General features: G+C 37.9%; 1 protein-coding gene across 7 annotated transcripts in view; it reads left to right on the top strand.

The window, feature by feature from the left end:
- Positions 1 to 13,707, top strand: part of NEK1 (NIMA related kinase 1) — a 149,244-nt gene that overhangs the window by 36,920 nt on the left and 98,617 nt on the right. For all 7 annotated transcript variants that reach the window (XM_036314345.1, XM_036314341.1, XM_036314340.1 and 4 more), the window contains exons 9-11: positions 135 to 335; positions 5,772 to 5,832; positions 12,048 to 12,199. In XM_036314345.1, coding sequence (XP_036170238.1) covers positions 135 to 335; positions 5,772 to 5,832; positions 12,048 to 12,199 — 414 coding nt within the window. The remainder of the gene's footprint in view (positions 1 to 134; positions 336 to 5,771; positions 5,833 to 12,047; positions 12,200 to 13,707) is intronic.

Genomic DNA, 13,707 nt, shown 5'->3' with positions numbered 1-13,707 from the left:
TATGGTTAAAATATTTGGAAGAGGACTGTATTTCTGTTCTATATTGTTAGGAAATGAACTATTGTCATTGTTGATATTCCCATTTTCAGTGTGTGTGTGTGTTATGTATGTTAATTTATTTTTTTAAATTTTAGTTTGAAGCTGGCAATATGAAAAACCTGGTACTGAAGATAATATCTGGATCTTTTCCACCTGTGTCTTTGCATTATTCTTATGATCTCCGCTGTTTGCTCTCTCAGTTATTTAAAAGAAATCCTAGGGATAGACCATCAGTCAACTCCATATTGGAGAAAGGTTTTATAGCCAAACGCATTGAAAAGTTTCTCTCACCTCAGGTATGTTTTTTTACTGTAGAATTAAAATTGAGCAATAGGGTTATGGTGCTTAAGTAGAATATGCCCTCCTCTGTTTTGAGGAGAGCAAACACATCAGAACTTGGCGGGGGAGGGGAATGAAGTGCTTTTTCAAACAGTTCTGGGGCTACCTTTCTTTCCATTCCTGTGTAACTTCTCCTCCCTATTTGCTTTTCAGTCAGTCTCTAGGAGGGAGCATATTCATTCTTTGTCTCCTCTTAACACTTAATCCTTAACTTCTGATCACCACATGTGTGGTTGTTTTCCCACACCAGGCAATTCTATGATACTAGCTGGTGTCCTACAATTCAGCTTAGTTCTGACGCTATACTTGGAGATAGCTTCAGATCCCTCAGTCCCACAAGACTGCCCCTCTTAAGTTACTGTAAGTCCAGGTTGTCACTTGTGCTTCTGACCAATCAGAGGTTCCCACAACCCCTTCTTGGGTTCAATTAATCAGCTAGAGCAGCTCACAGAATGCAGAGAAACATTTACCAGTTTATTATAAAGGACATTAGAAGAGTACAGATGAATAGTCAGAGGAAGAAATATAGAGGGTAAGGTTCATCAGGGTCAGAGTGCAGGAGCTTCTGTCTCTGTGGATCTGGGGTATACCACCCTCCTGGCATGTTCACCAACCTAGAAGTTCTCCAAACCAGTCCAAATTTGAATTTTTTATTGAGGTTTCATAATGGAGGCATGATTGATGAAATCATAGGCCCTTAGTGAGTGATTCGACCTCCAGCCCCACTCTCCTGGAGGGGAGAGTGGGACTAAAAATTCAACCTTCTAATCACTTGGTGTGTTTCTCTGTCAACCAGCCTCCATCCTTAAAAAAAAAAATATTTTTATTGCTTTCAGAGAAAAGGGAGAAAGAAACATCAATGATGAGAGGGAATCATTGATTGGCTGCCTCCTGTATGCACCACACTGGGGATTAAGCCCAAAATCCAGGCATGTGCCCTGACCGGCAATCAAATCGTGACCTTCTGGTTCATAGATTGATGCTCAATCATTGAGCTACACCAGCCAGGCCTTAAGGTCACTTTATTAACTAAAATTCAGGTGTGGTGAAGGGGGCCTGTGATAAATAACAAAAGACACCATTGCACACTTTATAGTTAGGAAATTCTGAGCTTTTAGGAACTACTAGTATGTGCCAGGCACTGGATGAAGATCATCCTATATAATAAAAGCCGAATATGCTAAGTGTCCAGTCATCTAGTTGTCTGTTCAACCAATTAAAGCGTAATATGCTACTGCTATGCTAAGGCCTCTCAACCACTCACTATGACAGGCACTGACCACTAGAGGGCAGTCAACCGGTCGACCAGTCGCTATGATGTGCACTGACCACCAGGGGGCAGACGCTCCAACTGGTAGGTTAGCTTGCTGTTAGGGTTCGGCCGATCAGGACTGAGCAAGACTGGCTGGATACGCCCTGGAGACCTCCTATGGTCCCTCCCCAGCTGGCCAACCTCCAGTGTCCCTCCCTGGCCCTGATCGTGACCGGTGGGGTCCCTTAGCTTGGCCTTGCCCTCTGGCAATCCAGGACCCCTTGGGGGATGGCAGAGAGCCGGTTTTGGCCTGATCCTGCAGGCCAGGCCGAGGGACCCCACTGGTGCATGAATTTGTGCACTGGGCCTCTAGTATATGTGTGTGTGTGTGTGTGTGTGTGTGTATTTTTAATCCTCATCCAAGGGTATTCTTTTAATGATTTTGGAGAGAGAGGGAGAGAAAAACATAGATCAGTTGCCTCTTGTATGTGCCCTGATTAGGGATCAAACCCATAACCTAGGTATGTGCCCTGACTGGGAATTGAACTTGTAGCCTTTTGGTGCACAGGACAACATTCCAACCACCTGGCTGGGTTGTATTTCTTATTATGAATCACAATAGAACAGAATCATTCCTCTGTCTCTTGGGTTTATTTTGTTTTCCAATTTTTTTTACTGTGGTAAAGAATACATAACATAAAATTTATTATCTTAACTATGTTTATATGCACAGTTCAGTGGTATTAAATATGTTCATAGTGCTGTGCAGCCATCATCACCATCTAGCACCATATCTCTTTTCCCCTGTAGAGCAAACTTTCTACCCATTAACCAATTATTCCCCATCTTTCAATCACTAGTGCCTGGCAACAACATTTCTACTTGTTCATTGTTCTTTGGTCACATATGTATAATAGATTATTGATTTATATTTCCTGTAGTACTTGCATATAGGTGCATAATAAATATTTGTTAAGTTGAATTGAATTTTATTCTGACAGGACTTAGAAAAATTTATAGCAAATCAGTTAGCATAAGTTATTAATATTAGTACGATCACCTGAAACTGGAATTATTCTACATTACATGTTTTGTGTGCTATTTGTCAATTTAAGTGATCACTATTAAACTCTTCTGTAATTAGACATCTAGCAAAATCATAGTTTTATTACTTTTATATGCTTTTGAGAGGTGAGGGAAGTGTCATATATATTCTGGCTTAACAGAACATCACTGTGAACAAACACTCTTCAGAAAACAGAGATGTGGATTTATTACTACCAGGAGAACGCATTAGTAAGCAAGAAAGCCAATTAAAACTTGAAAGTTAAAATTGACTTGTATAGGATACAGAAACAGTCTCTGAAATGTGGGTGTCATTTATGAGACTCCTTTGTTATCAATAACATTTTCAAGGGCAGTTTTATGATGCAATGTACTATTTTTTTTTTTTCTTGGCAAGTACTAAAGAAGAAAGAATGACTTCATTTAACCTTGCTAAGGTTTCTTTCCCCCAATACCAGCAGTTAGGACATACAGTCTTAAGGCTGAAGCACTGGAATTCAACTCGCCAGCAATAAAAGAAAATAGTCGACCCTGATTTATGTAGAACTTATAATATGGAAAGAAAAAAGGACAGATTGTGATTATTAACAAACGGAGTATTTGACATTACATGTTTAGTATATACTTAGCTCCCTGTTGCTATTTAAGCACCACTGAGATTTCATTCTTCATGAAAACTTTTATCTTTTGTTCTTCAGACTTATTTTCTGCTGTACAATTGTGTGTCGCTAACCACTGATGTATGTCCTGAGAAATGCGTTGTTAATTTTGTCATTGTGTGAACATCATTGAGTACACAAACCTAGGTTATAGAACCTACTGCCCAACTAGGCTAAATGGTAATCACCGTCACATATGTGGTCTGTTGTTGAGGGAAACAAAAACATGTGATACATGACTGTAATATCACTTATTCAGTATTCTAGTGAGAAAGTGTGTGATACATTTTTTAAGGCTTTAACTTTCAAACAAATTATGAACTTTACTGCAACTTATGAACTGTTATTCTCAGTCTTGCACACTCTAGAAACTTCTTCCTGGGTGTGGCTTGATAAATCATGAATAATCTCTGGTTCACTAGGTACTCCACTGAGTGCTGTCCATCACCTTCTGTGATGATGAAGTGTTTTGTATCTGCATTATCCGACTTTGTAGCCACTAGACATATGTGCTTATTGAGCATTTAAAATGTGACTGCTGTGACTAAGGAGCTGAATTTCAAATTACGTTTATTTAAAATTTTAATCCAAATAGCTACATATGGGTAGCAATTCTATTGGACAGCACAGCATAGTGATTCCAGAATCTTCTTGGCGTCTACATGTCCCTTCTCTCAATTCATATTTGCATTCACACTGTGGAAAAGAAAGACTCAAATTCAAACAATGGAAGAAATTACCCAATAGGAAGCAGCCTGGAGTTGGTAAAGCACGTTCAGAAGTGGAGCCTGAGAATGTGCATACTTAATACTTTCCTGGTGATGCTGACTCTGCTGGTATGAGACTTTGAGAACTGCTTTAGGGGATCCTTGCTGGGAAAGACAACCATTTCAGTTACTGTTTTTGCCTGTTGGACTTCAGGTCCACTGCCACTGTAGGAATATTTTATCCACCAATATTCATTTCTCTTGAAAAAAAAAATTAACTTGCTTCCCCACCCAGTAAGAAAAAAGAGCAGACTTAAATTAAATTAAATCTTTGTTGGTGTAATAGTTTGTACTTAAAGAGGGGAACAAATGTAGTAAGGGGGAGAAAATTACTTGCAGGCAATACTAATAATTTTTGCTTCCCAAAATATGTTCATAAAATATTCATAGAATATTTTAGTAAATAGTAAAAAGAGACACTTGTTGCCCTGGCTGGTATTGGATGTTGTTCAGTGGCTAGCGTCAGCCTGCACACCAAAAGGTTTCAGGTTTGATTCCCAGTCAAAGGCACGTACCTGGGTTGCAGGTTCAATAGGCAACCATTCAGTGTGTGTCTCTCACATTGATGTTTCTTTCTCTCTTTTCCTTTCTCCCTTCCTCTCTTCCTCCCACTCCCTCACTTTCTTTCCTCCTCTTCCTCCCTCCCTCCCTCTCTCCCTACTCTCTTCCACTTTCTCTAAAAATCAATGGAAAAAATATCCTCTGGCCCTAGCCAGTTTGGCTTAATGGATAGAGTGTTGGCCTGTGGACTGAAGGGTCCCAGGTTCAATTCTGGTCAAGAGCATGTACCTTGGTAGCAGGCTTGATCCCTGGCCCTGGTCAGGGCCTGTGCAGGAGGCAATCAATCGATGTCTGTCTGTCTGTCTGTCTCTGTCTGTCTCTCTCTCTCTGTCTCTCTCTCTCTCTCTCTCTCTCTCTCTGTCTCTCTCTCTTCTCTCTCTCTCTCTCTCTCTCCCCCTACCATTTTCTCTAAAAATCAATAGAAAAATATCCTTGGGTAAGGATTATAAAAATAAAAATAAATAAATAAACCTCTGGCTTTAGGGGGAAAAAAGAAGGAAAAAAAGAAAAAATATCCTCAAGTGAGGATTAACAAAACGAGAGAGAGAGGTTAAATTTTGTTGGAATATTTAAATATTATCCAATAATGTTTGCAGTTATATATTGATAAGAGTGAAAACTTAGAGATGCTGAGAAGATTCAGAGTTACGTTGAAATAACTGAGAGGTTAATCTGAGAAGGGGGTAATGAAGCTATGCACAGTGGTCTAAGATGACTGAAAATCATTGGATTGTAAGAAATGCCATCCATGGATGATGTATTGAAAATACATCATCGTTTTGAAATAAGGGATATGGATACACACAGAATATAGAGGTTATTTCAAATAGGAGGTAGTTGTGTTAAATTGCTGATCTATAGAACAGCAAGCAGTGTGTGGGGGCCTTTGTGGTACATTAGGTTAATTTGGAAAGAAAGCTTGTTTGGAGAAATAAAAATAAATTGGTAAGTTTGGGAGACAGTGAGCATAAGAGGAATTTGGTGAATGGATTATGTGATTGAGGAAGGAAAAAATGCATTGTGATTAATGTATTTTTTTTAAAAGTTAAAATCTTTTCTTACTTACTTTCCCCCCTCTTTCAATCTAAGCTTATTGCAGAAGAATTTTGTCTAAAAACATTTTCCAAAGGTGGAGCGCAGCTTATACCAGGTAAATGAAATTTAATGAATCCTTTAACCTGTTTACAATAATTAATATACTAATTATACTAAGTAGTAATATTCACTAATTATACTAGAGATATATGTAGACACAATAAATTGGTATAATTATAGATAAACTTAATCCAGATGAAATGCATATTTAAATTATGATATGATAGTATATAATACCTTCTGATTAATTAATCACAAAATTTTTATTTTTTTGTCTGCCTTAGTTAAATGAAATCTGTCTTAGATATAAATGTGGATATTAGATTTATTGGGGTGATCACTTTGTAAATTATATAAATGTCTAATCACCAGATTGTATACCTGAAACTAATATAATATTGTTCCTTGTACTGTAGCTAAAAATAAATTTTTTTTAAAGAATTAATAAAATGATAGTGGGGGAGGAAAAATGAAGAGGCAGTTTATAACTTGGTATTCTGCTAGTACTGCACTGTCAGCCTCCCAGCTTTCTGAATGTGATATTCAGTATAAGTCCGGTGTCCCGACATTATCACCACACTCAGGTATGACTTTCCACTGAGTGTTTCTGTCAGTCCCTGTAAATGTAGGCCACTTCCGTCTGCCTTTGTCAGTGTGTGTGCAGCACCAGCTATGCACAGTGGTCTATGATGACTGCAAATCATTGGGCTGTAAGAAGTGCCATCCATGGATGATGTATTGAAAATTTCCAGGACATTGAGGGTGTTCCCAGGGTTTAAGAAATGCCTGTAGATAAGCAAATAAAGCCTGATCAATGCCTTGCTATATTTCATGACCAAAAACTGCTTTAAGACACTGTACTGAAACTGTTGTTGAGTTGGTTAATATGCATTAAATGCAGACTACTTATTATTTTTTTAAGTTTATTTTTATTGTTGACAGTATTACAGATGTCCCCTATTTTTCTCCCTGTTCCAGCCCCACCCCAGGCCTTGACTACACTGTTGTCTGTGTTCATGGGCTGTGCATATATGCACACAAGTTCTTTGGTGGAGTAGTTATTTTAATGACCACTTTAATGGTAGTTCTGTTTCTTCTCTGGTTGTCATTCGGTGATGGGTTTCCCATTCCATTAATGAGATAGAGTTTTTTTAAGGCAGCACATCCACACTGAGTGAAGCCTGCAGTGAGACTGAGGAGCTCATGGTGTGATGCATCTGTACACAGGCCTTTTGTTAAGTTTCACTGTTTGTGGGAGTCTGGTCTAGATTCCACGGATGTAAAGTAAATATTTTAAATGAAAACTATAAAATATCAAGTGGCATCCGTTTTGAAATTTTTAGTCCTTATCAAATGCTTAGGTGATATTCTGAGAACATTGTCACAGAATGTTATTAAAATGTCTTAACTAAGTGCCTACATCTTTATGTAAAATATTTTTCTTTGAGAAATACTTTATAACCTATAATTTAAAAAATAAATTAATGTGAAGTTAGGTACTTTATCAAGGATAATTTTTTTTAATATGGCCATCAACAGTAGAATATTTGTAGCATTGTGGGTATGGTTTTTATACCATGCGTATATATATGCATGTATTTGTGTGAGAGGAAAAATATTTTTTTTGCGTATAGAATGACTTCAGAATGGATTTCTAAAATCAGTGGACATTATTTAAGATTTGAAGAGTATATTGTTTTTCTTTTTTTTTGTAAATCCTCACCCAAGGATATTTTTTTCCAGAGAGTGGAAGGGAGGGAGAGAGGGGTGATGGGAGAGAGAGAAAGAGAGAGTGAGAGAGAAAAACCCCATCAATGTGAGAAAGACACATTGATTGGTTGCCTATACTCCTCTGACAGAGGCGGGTGAATCAAACCCAGGTACATGCCCTTGGCCAGGAATTGAACCCTTGTCCTGCAAAGACCGACTCTCTAACCACTGAGCACCACCAGTCAGGGCGAGTACATTGGTGTTGTTTTTTTGAGTATATTGTTTTTCAAACAATGTTTTTCCTGTTTTACTCCGTTTTGAGTGTGAGCAGATGAATAAAAATGAATGCATTATCCTGAAACTGAGTCCATATAAGCTGGATGTGGTGTGGTGGTGCCTCAGGAAGGCCAGCTATACTTAGCTCTCCTTAAAGTCTCCTGACTCATCCTCTCAGTGTGCAGAGACTGTCAGTTCCTGGCAAGTCAATTCACTCTAAATAAAATTCACAAGGACAGACACGGCAAAATCAGCACATCTCTCTTGGCAGTCAAAGTCAAGCCTTATGAGAAATCAAATCTTAATTAAAAGCCTCATTGTCACAAAGGCCAAAAATGCACCATGTCAGCACATTCTTTCCACATGGGTAAGCCTGCGTAGGAATTAGAAAGTTATTTTGTTGTAAGAGCAGTTGGATGGATGAACTATTTAATAGCATGGGGCTAAAATAGGAGTTGTATTGCTGATGGGCCTCTACATATTGGGTGGGCTCCAACTCCTTATATTCCTTATACTACTGGTAGCCTCGCATCTGAGTCTGAGAAATGCTCAAAGATCAGATAAGTAATTCTCTCTCTTCTCTTCTCTAGAAAATGAATGGGGATTATTCATATAGTTTCTTGGGACTCTTCATTTTTATGCTTTTCTGCCTCTGGCCCCTTTTCTGGCATACCCAGTATGTCTTGGGCGATGTTAATACATGTAGCCAGGTTACAGTGTTATGACTTTGTGTATCTGTGGTCTGGATTAGTTTTACAGTTGAACTCTCACAGGAAAATTTTCCCCCCCACATTTCCTAGCTCCTGTCAGGATACATTTGGAGTATGTGTTTGGAAAACCTAATGCTAGCATACTATATTTCTCATCTCTTCAACCCAACTTACTTATGAATCGCTAAACTGCCGATCAAATGGATATTATTTTTTATTTTTATAAAAGTTTATTAAGTTATTTGAATAATATATGTTCTTTATAAAACATTAAAAGAAGAAAATAAAAATTAACTTGAATCTTGCCCTGGCTGGTGTTGCTGAATGCTTAGAGTGTCAGCCTATGCCCAGAAGGGTTGCAGATTCAATTCCCAGTCAAGGATACGTACCTGGGTTGCAGGTTTGATCCATGGCTCTGGTTGGGTGAGTGCAGGAGGCAATTAATTGATGTCTCTCTCACATCAATGTTTCTCTCTCCCCCATCCTCCCTCCCTTCCACTTGCTATAAAAATCAATGAAAAAAATATCCTCTGGTGAGGAGTAACAACAACAACAAAAACCTCGAATCTTAACACATACTGTTATATTTGTGTTTTTTCCTATAATAACACATGTATAACAATTGAAAATTGGGGTTGTGTTATAAACAAAGATTTGTTTCTTTTAAAGTACAATATTATATGATGATCATTTTCTAATACAGCTAAATATTCTTTGAAGAACTGAGTTTACTGGTGGCATTTCATTGTGAACTACTGGTTAATTTTTTTTCTCCATTCCCTTCCTAAAAAGGAAGAATACTTGTTGGAAGAGATTGATTTAAATTGATTTACCACTTGATAAGATCCTGAGATAGCAGGCTGGAAGAAGCAAAAAGAAAGCTGCTATTTAGGCTGTGGGGCAGTTTGATCAGAGAGGTACCTTAATAGATGTGGAAAATAGAGGAAAGAGGATTTGGGGAAGCTGTTGATATAGACTATACTCTTTGACCTCCTGTAATATCTTTGAAAGGTGTAAATAGTAGGCTTTCCTTTTAGTTACTTTAGTTTAACTTTTTCTTGAATGTATCATTGTCCTAAGGGTGAACCTTGTCTAGGCTTCAGTAAGAGTTTAATAAATAATGCTGCAGGATTTATCCTTATGTATAAATTTTTGTTTCTCTATTTCTTTAAAATTAATTCATAAACCTTTTTTTTTTCTTTATTGATTAAGGTATTACATATGTGCCCTTATCCCCCCATTGCCCCTCTCTCATTCCCTCACCCCCCTGGTGTCTGTGTCCATTGTTTAGGCTTATATGCATGCATACAGGTCCTTTGGTTGATCCCTCCCTTACCCCCCACCCTCCCCTACCTTCCCTCTGTGGTTTGAGCATCTGATCAATGCTTCTCTGTCTCTGGATCTGTTTTTGTTCATCAGTTTATGTTGTTCATTATATTCCATAAATGAGTGAGATCATGTGATATTTATCTTTCTCTGACTGGCTTATTTCACTTAGCATAATGCTCTCCAGGACCATCCATGCTGTTGCAAATGGTAGGAGTTCCTTCCTTTTTACAGCAGCGTAGTATTCCATTGTGTAGATGTACCATAGTTTTCTAATCCATTCATCTGCTGATGGGCACTTAGGCTGTTTCCAAATTTTAGCTATGGTGAATTGTGCTGCTATGAACATAGGAGTGTATATATCCTTTCTGATTGGTGTTTCTAATTTCTTGGGATATATTCCTAGAAGTGGGATCACTGGGTCAAATGGGAGTTCCATTTTTAGTTTTTTGAGGAAACTCCATACTGTTCTCCACAGTGGCTGCACCAGTCTGCATTCCTATCAGCAGTGCACAAGGGTTCCTTTTTCTCCGCATCCTTGCCAGCACTTGTCGTTTGTTGATGATAGCCATTCTTACAGGTGTGAGATGGTGCCTCGTTGTTTTGATTTGAATCTCTCAGATGATTAGTGACTTTGAGCATGTTTTCATATGTCTCTTGGCCTTCCTTATGTCCTCTTTCGAAAAGTATCTTTTTAGGTCCATTGCCCATTTTTTGATTGGGTTGTTTATCTTCCTTTTGAGCTGTATGTATAAATGTTGGAGATTAAACCCTTATGGGAGATAACATTGGCAAATATGTTCTCCCATGCAGTGGGCTTTCTTGTTTTGTTGATGGTTTCTTTGGCTGTGCAAAAGCTTTTTTTTTTAAATATATTTTATTGATTTTTTTTTTACAGAGAGGAAGGGAGAGGGATAGAGAGTTAGAAACATCGATGAGAGAGAAACATCCATCAGCTGCTTCCTGCACACCCCCTACTGGGGATGTGCTCGCAACCAAGGTACATGCCCTTGACCAGAATCGAACCTGGGACCCTTCAGTCCGCAGGTTATCCTTCTATCCACCGAGCCAAACCGGTTAGGGCAGCTTTTTATTTTGATGTAATCCCATTTGTTTATTTTCTCTTTAGTTTCCATTGCCCTAGGAGCTGTATTGGCGAAGATATTGCTTTGGCGTATGTCTGAGATTTTGCTGCCTGTGAATTCCTCTAAGATTTCTATGATTTCCCATCTTATGTTTAAGTCCTTTATTTATTTTTAGTTTATTTCTGTGTAAGTTGGTGGCCTAGTTTCATTTTTTTTTTTTTTGCATGTATCTGTCCAGTTTCCCCAACTCCACTTATTGATGAGACTGCTTGACTCCATTGTATGCTCTTGCTTCCTTTGTCAAATATTAATAGAGCATAGTGGTTTGAGTTGATTTCTGGGTTCTCTATTCTATTCCATTGGTCTATATGTCTGTTTTTGTGCCAGTACCAGGCAGTTTTGACAACAGTGGTTTTGTAATACAGCTTGATATCTGATATTCAGATCCCTCCTACTTTGTTCTTTCTCAGGATTGTTGCAGCTATTCGGGGTCCTTTTTTTATTTCAGATGAATTTTTGGAGAGTTCAATAAACATTCTTCTTAACATAGGTAGCCCTCTAGATAGTTTGACCACTTTATATTCCCACCAGGAGTACATAAAGGTACCTGTTTCATGGGATCCTTAGATATAATAATTGTTTTAAAGTGTGTGTTCTTCAGTAAGGCTGTAAGTATAGACATTCAGATTGTATAAGAAGAAAATATTAAGCTGCTCATAGCTATAGAATTAATGTTTAACAGTTGTTCTTGAAGTTTATGTTCTGTTTTTGAAAGTAACTTCTAAAACAGTGAATGTTCTTTTTAAAATTTATCTTTAACAGCTTTATTGAGATGTAATTCACATAGTGTTCAGTTCAGTGCTTTCTAGAATATTCACAGATAAGTGCAGTAATCACCTACAGTCAATTTTAGGGATGTACTTTTTTTATACGAGAAATTTCAGCATCTTATAGGAGTGTGACTTTTGCTTCTTTCAAAAAGTGGCTTTAGAAAAATAGTTATAATGAAGGCATTGACATGTGCTAAGGAATTATATGTTTAATGAAAAGTTTCAAACTACATGCTATTTAGACTATGAAAATGAAAAAGTTCTATCTTGAATTTTGAAATTAACGATTAACATATAGAACTCTAGAAAAATTATTTTTATCTTTTCATGTAGCTAAAAGACCAGCCTCTGGACAAAGCTTGGCTTCTGTTGTGTCTGCTCAGCAAATTACAAAGCCTGCTGCTAAATATGGAGTGCCTTTAACATATAAGAAATATGGAGAGAAAAAATTACATGAAAAGAAGCCACTCCAAAAAAATAAACAGGTATGATCGTGTTACAAACTGTGGCATTAGTAACAAAAATCACTTTGACCTTTTTTTTATTATTGCAGCTCAATTCCATTATCTTGACATTCATAGGATTGTTTTTATTTAGTTACTAAAGAACATTGCTGTTGCTCTGCTTTCACCAGTCTTCCAAAACCAAGAGGACTTAACAGAAGTCATAAAGAAACATTAAGTAGATAAATTAACCAAAGTAGTTAGCACGTTAAAAAGAAAGTGATGTTACAAATGAAATAATTTTTTTAAAATATATTTTATTGATTTTTTACAGAGAGGAAGGGAGAGAGATAGAGAGTTAGAAACATCGATGGGAGAGAAACATCGATCAGCCGCCTCCTGCACATCTCCCACTGGGGATGTGCCCGCAACCCAGGTACATGCCCTTGACTGGAATCGAACCTGGGACCTTTCAGTCCGCAGGCCGACGCTCTATCCACTGAGCCAAACCGGTTTCGGCATGAAATAATTTTTTAAACAACCTAAGCGGAGCCATTTGTGTGTGTGTGTGTGTGTGTGTGTGTGTGTGTGTGTGTGTGTGTAAAAAGTAAAAATCTGTGATGCACTTGATAAAAATCTGGGAAATTTTTGTATTTGAGAATTCACAAGCAGATAAATATATCCACAAAGCCCACTTATACTTCATTGTCAGCAAAATTCCTTATATTCTAATCTTTTAAAGATTGCCTTCACTGCTCTTGTTCTAAAGTCTGGCTTGTCTCTGACCACACTGTTGTGTAGCTCTTTTACTTGGTCACTACTTTCTTTCTAATCCCTTATTACTGCTGAGTCTAGGGTGGGGTGAGGGAGGTGTTTTCCTTCTCATTGCCAGACTATTTCCTGCTTCCTAACCCCTCACCTCTTCCCCAAGCTCTGACACTTTTGCCACTAGGCTAAATCACCGGCTTACCCCCCCCCCCCCCATGTTAGGGTCATCTGCAGACCCTCATTTTTGGAAGAGTTTAATACCTGACTCACTGTCATCACTCTTGATGATTTTAGTATCCCAAAATGATGACCGTTTCAATAGTGCATGGCCTTTTATTTTCTTGATTGTTCTCTTTCAATGAATGGTCTTGTCTCCTACCATACCTCAGAACTCTCATCTGTAATATGCCATCAAATTTGATAATATTAATAGTAGCAACTATTCTGTCGTTGCAACAATAAACATCCCACTCCCTGACCATTACCTCCTATGTTTTCTGTGCATTCCTCAAAGACTGCCTCCAAAAATGTCTTTGTCTTATTTGGACCTGTGGAACTTGTTAGTTTTTCATTGCCCATTTCCTCCTAGTTTATATTTTCCTCTTCTGGCTTAAATTCCATCTCAGCTCTCCTGCCCTATTCTAGCTGTGCTCACTTTACATTTATAACCAACAATGTCAAATGGGCACCTTCTGGCTACCCTATGATATTTCCTCAGTCCACTTACTCTCCCATTTTCTAGATGATGAATTTCTTTGCCTCCTTGTTTTTCACTTCAGACT

Source organism: Myotis myotis, unplaced genomic scaffold, assembly GCF_014108235.1.
Source record: "Myotis myotis isolate mMyoMyo1 unplaced genomic scaffold, mMyoMyo1.p scaffold_m19_p_6, whole genome shotgun sequence".
In the NCBI taxonomy this organism is placed as follows: Eukaryota; Metazoa; Chordata; class Mammalia; order Chiroptera; family Vespertilionidae; genus Myotis; species Myotis myotis.
The sequence above is the reverse complement of the archived record's forward strand: the minus strand, read 5'-3'. Positions and strand labels throughout refer to the sequence as shown.